This window comes from Taudactylus pleione, unplaced genomic scaffold (genome assembly GCF_031769625.1).
Source record: "Taudactylus pleione unplaced genomic scaffold, aTauple2 ptg001073l, whole genome shotgun sequence".
In the NCBI taxonomy this organism is placed as follows: domain Eukaryota; kingdom Metazoa; phylum Chordata; class Amphibia; order Anura; family Myobatrachidae; genus Taudactylus; species Taudactylus pleione.
In genome coordinates, this window is record NW_028285474.1 from 280,893 (window position 1) to 293,594 (window position 12,702).

The 12,702-nt window shown below is 49.8% G+C and overlaps 1 protein-coding gene across 14 annotated transcripts in view; it reads right to left on the reverse strand.

The window, feature by feature from the left end:
- LOC148453881 (ELKS/Rab6-interacting/CAST family member 1) overlaps positions 1 to 12,702 on the reverse strand; it is a 137,872-nt gene that overhangs the window by 79,450 nt on the left and 45,720 nt on the right. For 8 of the 14 annotated variants that reach the window (XM_088461577.1, XM_088461580.1, XM_088461574.1 and 5 more), the window contains 5 exons: positions 9,674 to 9,811; positions 8,139 to 8,279; positions 4,806 to 4,946; positions 3,626 to 3,658; positions 934 to 1,127 (listed from right to left, as the gene is read on the reverse strand). In XM_088461577.1, coding sequence (XP_088317703.1) covers positions 934 to 1,127; positions 3,626 to 3,658; positions 4,806 to 4,946; positions 8,139 to 8,279; positions 9,674 to 9,811 — 647 coding nt within the window. The remainder of the gene's footprint in view (positions 1 to 933; positions 1,128 to 3,625; positions 3,659 to 4,805; positions 4,947 to 8,138; positions 8,280 to 9,673; positions 9,812 to 12,702) is intronic. The other 6 variants (XM_088461579.1, XM_088461576.1, XM_088461575.1 and 3 more) reach the window with 1 other exon arrangement.

Below are 12,702 nucleotides of genomic sequence, written 5' to 3' on the forward strand. Positions count from 1 at the left end.
CCTCTGCCTGTCAATCAGACAGACGTATTGAAGGGTCTGCGCGCGACTACGCAGGACCCATTCTGCACACCACCAGTCAGCAGTGCACCCTGAATCAGGCCCTCAGATGGGAAATCACTTGAGTTTACGGCAAATGTAGATACATGGAAACACTGCCCCTTAGTGGAGCAGCAAAAAAATAGCAGTCTGCTCCAGTTCCAGCAAATTTACACCCCAAAAACATCTGCAATGAATAACAAATGAATTATCAAGAAAAAAGGGGGATAGATTCTGTGTGTATATTACTGTAATCTGCCAATTAAACTGCGATTCAACATCAATAAAATTGTGCAGTTGTATTCTAGGTTCCCAGACAACCACTGTACAAAGATGTTTTAATAGCTCACAAATGAATTTCCCCTCTGTCCTGTGATTACGGAGTAAGATCCCCTCCCCGCTATGAATACACGTACAGCAAGTTCCCCCCCCAACTCCCTGCACTCAATACAGTAAATGCACAGGGCAGAGGTAGAGCGCCCACTAGAGGAGAGCATGTTCCATTTGCCTGCTGTACAAGCTGCCCTGGGTTCAAACTACATGTGATATGATCCTTTAACCAGACATGCGATAAGAACCTCGGATAACATTCTGCCACCAATCTGTATATTAAGCAAGTGTATAGCCAGAGATTGCTCATTCCCTGTGCCCACCAGATAGGAATGGCTGACTGCTGTATACTGGTGTATATATAATATTAGAAGATAGTGGCCGGATACCCCCATAAATACTGGTACCCAGTAATCTACACAATATTTACTTCTGTGATACGCCTGATGGTGTATGTGCCCACAATATTAACAGCTGGCACGGGCTGCGGAGCTGACACTCTGCTGCGTAATAAGATGGGCACGCCATTTCCCAGTGCTACAGACGTACGAGCGCTTGGCGCCTCACCTCTCCAGCTCCGCGATCTTCCCATCCTTCTCGTTCTTCTCGTTCTCCATCTCTTTCAGGATCTCCAGCAGCCGGTCCACCTCCGTTTGGGACTTGCCGGCCTCCTCCCGGTACTTGGACACCTCCTTTTCCAGCTGCTGTATCCTCTCGTTCGACTCCGGACTGGACCTGGCGTCCTGCGCTGCGTCGTGGGCCTGAGAAGAGAAACAGATGACGTTCTGGAACAGAGGGAAGGAGGCGTCGGGGAGTTGTATGCGAGGTTAGGGGCGCAGAAAACAGCTGTAATAAACGCACTAAGCACCAGGGGTCACAGATCCCGTACAGTGTTCCTGTGTGACCCTAGAAAAGAGACAGAAGCGGGATACATTCAGCTTTATGTAGTGAGAACAGAGCGTCAGCAATATATGGGCACAAAATGTGTATAAAGAGCAGGAATCTGAATTCTTTGGTGCATAAACTTATATCTGTATAATATTCACAGATATTCCATTTAAATGGGCCTCACGTGACCATCCTCCGTTTCGTATGAAACATGTCATGAGGACGGAGGCTGATTGGGTCTCCCTGAGACGCTGCGCCTGTAGGCATGAGAACGGAGGACGGAGGCAGATTGGGTCTCCCTGAGACGCTGCGCCTGTAGGCATGAGAACGGAGGACGGAGGCTGATTGGGTCTCCCCGAGACGCTGTGCCTGTAGGCATGAGAACGGAGGACGGAGGCTGATTGGGTCTCCCAGAGACGCTGCGCCTGTAGGCATGAGAACGGAGGACGGAGGCTGATTGGGTCTCCCTGAGACGCTGCGCCTGTAGGCATGAGAACGGAGGACGGAGGCTGATTGGGTCTCCCTGAGACGCTGCGCCTGTAGGCATGAGAACGGAGGACGGAGGCTGATTGGGTCTCCCTGAGACGCTGCGCCTGTAGGCATGAGAACGGAGGCTGATTGGGTCTCCCTGAGATGCTGCGCCTGTACGCATGAGAACGGAGGACGGAGGCTGATTGGGTCTCCCTGAGACGCTGCGCCTGTAGGCATGAGAACGGAGGCTGATTGGGTCTCCCTGAGATGCTGCGCCTGTAGGCATGAGAACGGAGGACGGAGGCTGATTGGGTCTCCCTGAGACGCTGCGCCTGTAGGCATGAGAACGGAGGACGGAGGCTGATTGGGTCTCTCTGAGACGCTGCGCCTGTAGGCATGAGAACGGAGGACGGAGGCTGATTGGGTCTCCCTGAGACGCTGCGCCTGTAGGCATGAGAATGGAGGACGGAGGCTGATTGGGTCTCCCTGAGACGCTGCGCCTGTAGGCACATAACGCTATAACCCTCTCAGTTCCAAGCTGCACACATGGAGAAGTGGATACGTGATGGAAATACGGCCAGATCGGGGCGAGTAAAAAATAACTGCGCCCACAGTCCCCAGAAGCCGAGCAGGGCAGAGAGACACCACTTTTCCATGACTGTGTGCAGCTGGCAGGGCGGAGGGACTGGCAGCTGGTATTTGTACAGCTTCCCCCCCACTTGGGCTGCCGCAGCGGGAGCTAATTAGCAGTCGCTTGTTTACACCGGGCTCCGTTCCCATTCACCTGGCACATCCACCGCCGTCCACAACACAGTGTGCTCTGTGTCACTGGCTGCCAGGGCGAGGTCACGTCAACAGGACGAGGGCAGGGAGGCCAAAACCCACAGAGGGCTAATCACAGGACAACGCAAGTCGTCAGATCTGCCCTGGAGCCCAGGCCCACGGGGAGAGGAGCTGCTTATCCCACACGCAGCACCGCACATACACACGTGTGATTACTGTACATATAAACATATATAGAACATGCTTAACGGGACAGTGATACCAAGAAACTCATAACATCATGCCAAGACAGGATTAAGGTCTGGCAGCGACATTTGGTGCGCCAGAGCGGGCACAGAGTCTGTATATGGCAAGGAGGGTTTGCTACGACAGCCAGCAGGGGAGGGGGGTGGCTGTAGCGAATGGGGCGTTCCTGGCATAGTACGATCACCTTTGCACCATCGGGTAAAACTCAATTTTATTTCTGAGGCAATTTACTGACATATATGGAGGATGGAGAGGTCACATTTATTCTCCAGCACTTCAGAGGACCCAGAGATTGGGCCTCATCCCCAGACTTCCCATAAGACGCACCACGCAGTTTCCAGTTTTTGCGGAAAACAGAGTTTCTAGGCTTAATGTAATAAAAAGCTTCAGACACAGCGATGCATAGAATAAAAGACAGTCTCACCGTCTTCTCATGATTAATTAAAGCCATAAATGACACTAAACAGATCAGAATTATTACTGAAAAAAAATCAGAAAACGGAAGTCATTTTTTTACGCACGTTTTTCAGATCACCTGGTAACTCGCAAAACTAGGCGCATAGGGGATTTACCAGAAAGCCTAGGAAGCGAGCGTGCTCCAAGAAACGGGATTATCAGGACAAGTCAGCGCACTGGCGTGGACAAAGAGATGCTGGGGGTCTGCAGACTCTAGGGGATTGCCCCGGACATCAGTCGGGACCTCAGGTTCGAGTGCTCACGTGTCAGGAGTACACAGTCCCAGCACACAGTGTTATTATACAGGACGGGGATGGGGGCAGCACAGGTCACAATGAATGAGAGGAGGGGGATAGACCATGCAGATGGGCGTTAGCAGGAACACCTCGTGCCCATGCAGCGGGGGGCGACTTACTGCTTTTCCAGAGTGTGGGAACTCGTCAGAGTGCTGAGGCAGGAACAGAAAACAGGCGCAGGTCAGAGACAAGAGGTAGTTTGCTTTTTTTGTTTAAACCCCCCCCCCCCTCCCCCGTTCAAAAACACATAAACAACTAGGTCATAATTATATAGAGAGATATGTGGCCCCTCAGGCTCCTGCCCTCTGGCTGCTGATTGGTTAATTCAGGAACCAATTGTGTCAGCTACCAAGGATAAAATGATGATATGTTTATATAGTGCAGTTATCAGACTGGCGAGTGCCGGGTAACTCAGATTATATTCCGGTAGTGTTATACTATAGGGGTGCACAGGAGCCGGGCGGGTGACTCTAGAGGTACGACAGTTAAATGCTTCCACTGAAATAATGGCAGACACCGCCAGTACTGTTACTTATATATTCTTCCATCGGTGATACAGAAGCGCAGCCAAATGATTCATTATATCCGTGTAATAAATCCCAATTTCCTGGTCGTTCACAATACACAATAAGGTCCTGAGCAAGACAAGTAGCGATACAGGACCTCACACTTCCCAACAATCAGCGCACAATCTGCCCCCCTTTGCATATATGTCAGTGGTCTCCCTCGCCCTCGGTCTAGTGACCGCCCCCTGCAGCCAGAATATAGGGAGGACGTCAGCACAATGTGATTGGCTTAAGCCCACTACAGTGAGGAAATGAAATCCAGCCATGTGATTGGCTGACAGCTCTCTGTATTGACGAGATGATATCAGTGTTCATTCTAGCACCCTGCACCTGTCACAGCCCGTGCAGTTCCTCTTCCCTGCCTGGGGTGTCGCTCTCTGCTCTGGTCCTTCTAGCTCACTCAGCTGACGCAACAAACAGCTGAGATACAGAGCAAAGTGTGCTAGAAGCACCAGAGCAGAGCGCGACACCTCTGACAGGAAAGAGGAACTGCACGGGTCATGACAGGTGCAGGGTGCTAGAATGAACACATGATATCCAGCCCTATGATTGGCTGACAGACATCTGGATAGGGGGTAGGGGTGCTAATATCCAGCCCTGTGTTTGGTTGACAGATCTCTAGATAGGAGACCATCTACAGCCCTGTGATTGGGTGACAGATCTCTGGACAAAAGATACAATATCAGGCTCTGTGATTGGCTGACACGCCTAGATCCCTATTGCGGCTCCTCACCTTCCTGAGCTGATTCTCCAGCTTCAGATACTCCTCCTTCCGCTGCTCCAGCGCGATCTCCAGGGTTTTCAGTCTAGAGTCCTTCTTAAGGCCAGAGGATGCCAGGGTGGAGGCGTGCTCCTTCAGATCCAGGAGTGAGGACTGCAGAGACCAATGAAAGGGACATTATACGCTGCCATTACATGCATGTCTCACAAGACTGAGAACCGCTTTATGCAAAACTCAATACATAGTACTCTACCAGCCAACCATTTTTTATATATATATTATATATATATATATATATATATATATATATATATATATATATATACACACATACACACACACACACATACACGATAAGGCCACCAGGGGGCAGTGTCCCATTAGGGCCTATGGACAATTTCCCATGTCACCACACACAGCGCGCGTCCCGACAGCTCCCACTAATATATGCCACAGATGATAACTAGGTTATCAAATAGGAGCGCTGCAATGGGTGGGTTTCTAATTAATGGGGAGCAGCTGGAAAATAGGGATAGTTGGTCCCTTGAACAAGGAGAGAGCATACAAATAATACCAGCGCTAAAATGTGATAAGCATTAAATATACATCATGTTTTAATCAAAAACAATAAAAAATACACATATAAAAAACATAAATAAATAAAACCAATACAAAAAAAGTAAATACTTATAAAAGAAAAATTTGCGTGCTGAGCAGCATATAAACGTAAAGGTGATCCACCATATAGGCTGCGGATGATATGTTAGATGGATTGGTTTAGCAATTGAGTATGCCACATTGTCTCACTGCAGCCATAATATTAGTCTCTTATACCGCAATATTCTTGGGAGAATTAGAGGTCCCAAATTGTTAGTATGGTGAGAAGGGATGTGCACTCCCAATTGGAGATATAGGCCCTCATTCAGAGCCGTACGCTCTGAGCAGAGCGCACGCTCTGAATGAGGGCCGGGCTCCATTTTCATGGAGCGTCCTCCTGGACGCTCGTATAGCTGTGGGTCACCACCCACAGGCTATACGAGCGTGCATTGTGATGGTCGCGATGGTCGAGACCATCGAATTTGCGAGCCGGAGCCTGCGGTTGTGGTTTTCAACCGCAAGCTCCGGAGTGATTTTGGCTCTATCAGAGTGATGTCAGTGGGCCGGCTTCTGATGGGAGGCGTTCCCGTGGGAACGCCCCCGTCAGGGAGGCACGCCCACCAAAGGGGGCGTGCTGTCAATCAACATTGACAGCACGCCCCCTTTGATCGGACACAACGAGCGAAGGACTTTCATTCGCTCGTCGCGTCTGGCGCATGCGCACGACGGAGCTCCCTCCGTCGTGCGCATGCGCAGTCCATAACATCGACCCACTTGCGAGCGACCAGCCGCTCGCGAGTGGGTCTGAATCAGGCCCATAGTTACCAGTTTCAGTGTCCTGAATCAAATGGGGTCTTGTTTTTAGCAATGCTCTCAGAGCTGTCAAACCTTTGATAAAGCTGCGGCTCTACGCAGCGAAACGCGTCAGGATTTTGGCTTAAAAACAAGACCCCATTTGATTCAGGACACTGAAACTGGTAACTATATCTCCAATTGGGAGTGCACATCCCTTCTCACCATACTAACAATTTGGGACCTCTAATTCTCCCAAGAATATTGCGGTATAAGAGACTAATATTATGGCTGCAGTGAGACAATGTGGCATACTCAATTGCTAAACCAATCCATCTAACATATCATCCGCAGCCTATATGGTGGATCACCTTTACGTTTATATGCTGCTCAGCACGCAAATTTTTCTTTTATAAGTATTTACTTTTTTTGTATTGGTTTTATTTATTTATGTTTTTTATATGTGTATTTTTTATTGTTTTTGACTAAAACATGATGTATATTTAATGCTTATCACATTTGAGCGCTGGTATTATTTGTATTGCTCTTCCCCACTAATATGAGTGTAAATATTTTGAGAAAGGAAAACTGCAGCACAGACGGACTCATTTCCAGACAATAAGAGGAAAACTTGACATAAAGTAAACTAAAATAAATAAATAAATGACAAAATTACATGGCTGTTAAGTCCTTTGCCAACACTGTAGGACAGTCCGAGGGGACTAGAACTGCTTTGGGTTCTCAAATTGCGAGGCCAGACTTCAATTTAAGAGAGGCCAGTGTGACCCAGTTATAGAGACTGGGAGGAAAAAAAGACATGAGAGTAACTACATATAACACATGAGTTCTGTGAGTACTTGTATAAAGGACTAGGAGAGATAACCTTATCTTAGTCAGCCACTAGTTAGAGATAGCTACATCCTTCACTACGGTGTCCATTTTAGGACATACCTCCTCCGTAGCTGCTGTTTGCTGGGTAGCCTGTGTTTGAACGACATATACTAAAGTCATTCCTCCCTTCCTCCATCACACTCCCCTCAGTCAGATATTACGCTTCCCACAATCCCCACACTTGCGCCACAATCAGAAAACCGTCACAGACGCGGCCTCTCACAACTGTGTGACAGCACGAGGCAAGAGGCTCCTTACAGTGTGAGTGGGAGAGGTATGGAGTGGGATAGAGGGGTGGGTGGGAGGTCAGAGGGGCTGAGTGAAGAGGGCAGAGAGGCTTTTATGAAGAGAGGAGTCTTAAGGGCCCGTTTGGAGGTGTGGAGATTGGAAGAAAGCCTGATGGGGAGAGGTGGAGAGTCGCGGGAGAGAGGGGCAGCGCGGGAGAGAGGGGCAGAGCGGTAGAGAGGGGCAGCGCGGGAGAAATCTCAGCTGCGGGAGTGAGAGGAGACGAGGCGGCAGTCAGGGGATGAGCGGAGAGGGCAGGTGGGAGTATGAACAGAAATTAGATTGTGGATGGAGTGGAGCCAAGTGAAGCTTTATATGTGAGGGTGTGGAGTTTGTACTGTACTCTGAGGTGGACGGGGAACCAGTGAAGCCGTTGGCGCAGGGGTGAGCCCGACACAGAGCGGCAGGAGGGGTGATGGAGAGACGGGCAGCGGCATGAAGTACAGATCAAAGTGGCGAGATGGAGGTGAAAAGACGAGCTGGTAGGAGGAGGTTGCAGTAGGTCAGGTGGGAAGTGATGAGGACATGGATGAGAGGGGTCTTATGCAATGAGTTTAGTTTTCGGCATATGGAGTTTGCAGCTACAAACAAGGGAAGAGACAGAGCGGGAGTGGGAAGAGACAGAGCGGGAAGAGACAGAGCGGGAGAGGTAAGAGAGGTGCAAGGACAAAGTCATGGAGACCTAGAGGCTGGAGGAGGAGGAGAGGGAGTAATTTGCAATAATAATAATAATAATAATAATAATAGCCGCCATGGGGGCAGAGCGAGCAGGACCCTCACCTCTTTCTCAGACAGGTCTCCCTGTAACACGCTGACTTTTTCCTTGAGGTCCTTCAGTTCTTTCTTTAATGATTCCAGCTCCTCCTGTTTCTCACGTTCGTCTCGGTCCCTCTGATCCTTCAGACGCTCAATGATTCTCTCCTGGGAAACCGAGCAGAGACTTGAGATGTAGCCAGTCCTGGAGAGAGCCACAGTGACCCCAACACCCCGGAGACCCCAATACCACAGAGGCCCCAACACCCCAGTGGCCCCAACACCCCAGTGGCCCCAACACCACAGTAACCCCAATACCAGAGTGGTCCCATCAGCCCAGTGACACCAATAACACAGTGGCCCCAACACCCCAGTGACTTCAATACCACAGTGGCCCCAGCACCCCCAATACCGTAGTGGCCCCAACACCCCAGTGACCCTAATACCACAGTGGCCCCAACACCACAGTGGCCCCAATATCACAGTGACCCTATCACCCCAGTGACCTCAATACCACAGTGGCCCCAACACCCCAGTGACCCCAACACCCCAGTGGGCCCAACACCCCAGAGACCCCAATACCAGAGTGGTAACATCACCCCAGTGACCCCAATACCACAGTGGCCCCAACACCCCAGTGACTTCAATACCACAGTGGCCCCAGCACCCCCAATACCGTAGTGGCCCCAACACCCCAGTGACCCCAATACCACAGTGGCCCCAACACCACAGTGGCCCCAACACCACAGTGGCCCCAATACCACAGTGGCCCTATCACCCCAGTGACCCCAATACCACAGTAGCCCCAACACCCCAGTGACCCCAACACCCCAGTGACCCCAACACCACAGTGACCCCAACACCACAGTGACCCCAACACCAGAGTGCACCCATCACCCCAGTGACCCCAATACCACAGTGGCCCCAACACCCCAGTGACTTCAATACCACAGTGGCCGTAGCACCCTCAATACCGTAGTGGCCCCAACACCCCAGTGACCCTAATACCACAGTGGCCCCAATACCACAGTAGCCCAATACGGCCCCAACAGCCCGGTGACCCTAATACCCTAGTCTAACACATCATCCAGGTAACAATGGCAGCTGGCAGGTGGAAGAGCATGACACACCTGCTATGCCATGTGCATTAAACACACTGTTTTTAATGTTTGTATCCTGCGGGGGGCGCTGTTGTCATTATCTTCTATAATAGGCTTTTATATTTGGTTCTCAGAGGCGTCACATGGGAACCTATATAGATGTTACTCACATACGTCTTTCTCATTTCACAGATTTAAAAAAAAAACACAAAAAAACATTTCCTGTTGCAGAACATGGCACAAAACGTTTCCCGTAAATGCGCCCAGCAGCGACACATAGCGGTGGGAAGACCATTTGTAAGCGCAACCTATATTCAGCCTAGACAAGAGACTCTGAGCAACGCCGCCAGTTCAGCCCGCAGACTGGCCGCCTCTGCGGGGACACTCTCTGGTGACCTCTGGCCATAACACCGTCTGCATGTCCGTGTTTCGGAGGAGAGGACGGTTGCGCCCAGCGCTCACCTTCTCCGCCAGCGCCTCCTCCAGGGTGGTCAGGGCCGTGTCCGTGTTGCTGGTGTCGGCCTGGAGAGATTTCACACGTTCCTTCAGGCTGCCGAGCTGCTTCTCCTTGTCCCGGAGCTGCTCCTGCAAGTTCTCAATCTGGGGGAGGAAAGCGCAGATATAAGAGTGCGTCCTCTCTCTCTATATATATATATGTACTCCGTATATTATATACCTCTGGCTGATATAGGCCAGGAGCCCTACCCGTCTCCCCTCTGTTCCTCAGCCTGGCAGGACAGCGGAGGAGGGACGGATACTGGGGTAGGGAGACCGGACAATAGAACATGTCTGTCTGTCTCTCTCTCTCTCTATATATATATATATATATATATATATATAGATAGATAGATATATATATATATATATATATATATGTACTCCGTATATTATATACCTCTGGCTGATATAGGCCAGGAGCCCTACCCGTCTCCCCTCTGTTCCTCAGCCTGGCAGGACAGCGGAGGAGGTACGGATACTGGGAGAGGGGAGACCGGACAATAGAACATACATACATATATATATATATATATATATATATATATATCTCTCTCTCTCTCTCTCTCTCTCTCTCTCTCTCTCTCTCTCTCTCTCTCTCTCTCTCTCTCTCTCTCTCTCTCTCTCTCCTCTCTCTCTCTCTCTCTCTCTCTCTCTCTCTCTCTCTCTCTCTCTCTCTCTCTCTATATATATATATATTATATATATATATATATACTCCGTATATTATATACCTCTGGCTGATATAGGCCAGGAGCACTACATTCCCGTCTCCCCTCTGTTCCTCAGCCTGGCAGGACAGCGGAGGAGGGACGGATACTGGGGTAGGGAGACAGGACAATAGAACATGCCCCTCTCTCCCGGTCCCTGCTCCCTCATCCCGTCTCCTATCACATTACCCATCTCTACGCCAGACACCGGAACAGAGAGAGGAGACTGAAATCAGAACGGCCCTGAGCAGATGGCACGGAACACCGCCAGGGGCAACATCACAGTTAGCGTGCCCATGCCATGCCCATAGATACCACCATATCACTGACCAGATGAGGATTCTACTAAGGAACATAATAATAACAGAAATAAATTATACTAAGCCAGAGAGGACCTCTCCCTCCTTCACCGGTCTCCGCAGACATCACTAAAGTGGGCATCCGCCTCCAAGCGACTCATTTCTGGATGTGCAGACGGCATCCTGCAACTTTTCACTAGAAGCCGTCCCGGCTGTTCCCTTTCTATCGTTTACTGCGCTTTATTCTCACGGCTCCCTGGTTATTCTAATTGTAGCCAATGCCGCGCCGTATACCAGGGCAACAATAATTACTATCATTGTTTTATTAATACAGCGTTACCACATTACGCATCATAATGATAAAACAGATGTGCCGGATAATATAAATACGGCGCTGAAATCCACAGATGTAGAACAGCGATAAAACAATCCGTTCGGTAAAAGCTGTAAGAGGGCGCCCATCAGTCGGTAAATTAAAGTAACATGAAGGTGGCAACGCCTTTAAATAAAACATAATTGGAAAAAACAATATGACCACAAGGGGCACCGCTCTATTACTGACGGGCTCCAGGAATAAGGATGCTTCAAGGTTAAACCTGCGGTCTCCCTCGACTAGTAAGATTTCAGGGGCCCCAGTGTATGTTGTACTCATGTTCTAGCAGAGTCTCATCCCTCTACTTTATCTCCTGCTTGTTCCACGTGACAGTCTGAGAAATAGACGCCAGCGCCAGGGAAACGACCTCAGCGCGGTCCTGGCACACAAGTCGAAACAGTTTGTGACAGCGTTTTCTGCCGTCCTCTAATTACCGACACCTACCCACCACAACAGGGCCCCCGTCGCAGACTCCTGCGCACACAGAACAACCCCAACTTCTAAAAATACCGGCAGCCCAAAAAAAAAAGGAGCCGTTTCAGGGAAAAAGACCTGAAGGAGCAGATCCCGGGAGACAAGAGGTCCTTGTTGTCTGACGACACCCTCGAACCTCAAAGGAGGCCGTCGTTCACCTAACCAGTACGCGGGGGAGGGGATGTGTTTATTTATCGCAGGGAGACGTCTTTCTGTCTGACCCTTTCAGCAGTGATGAGCTGTGCGTCCTGGTACTAGTACCGAATCAGGACAAACCTACGCCGTGTAGCCTTAGAGGATGACACTCGTTTTAATCTGACCGACGCCCCCGGAACATGTTAGCGTGGTCCAATAACTGCACAGAGAAGCGTAACGCTGCCCACCGAATCCCGAGGCATACACACGAATGATACCATTAATTTATGTATCGTTAGCAAAGACTGATTGTTTTCAAGTAACAGTACTGAGCCAACATGCCAGTATCTCACAGGGCGGAGCGCTCCGCAGGGCTGTAGCAGAGTGACAGTGTGGCAGGGATTCAGGGTGACTGCCTGCCAGACTGTCTCCTAGGTGCCTGCACCCCTGCGGGGAGAGGCCTGGGCATGCAATGCCTGCGGGCAGGACACAGTAGATGAGATGGGAGCCAGAGATGACCCGGCGCACACTGCCTACTGGGCACCAGGGTGTATATATCCGTTGCGTTGGTGAGCAGATATTGTTGTTCAATGCGTGAATGTATGTAATCTACACATGTGTCCGCATAGAGCTATCCTCAAATCGCGGCAATCAGTCCCGTTCAGCGCGTCATGGACTTTGCAACTTCGTCTTAACATATGCGCAAGCTTATACCAATTCCTTTGCGATAACAAAAATATCACATGTTGATAAATGAGGCCCTGAGTATTAATATTGTTCTTATCAGTTGTTACATATCTTACATAATCCTCCAGCCAATCAGCTCCTAACTGTCATTTTTCAAAAAACACGATACAGTTAGGAGCTGACTGGTTGGAGCATTAGTAATGGGTGATAACAAGGAGATCACTCGTTGATAAATTAGTGCCTATTAGTGCTTCGCACACAATCTACCAATTAAGACACAACATTTAGTAAAAAGTGTGTAATCTGGGTAACAATGCG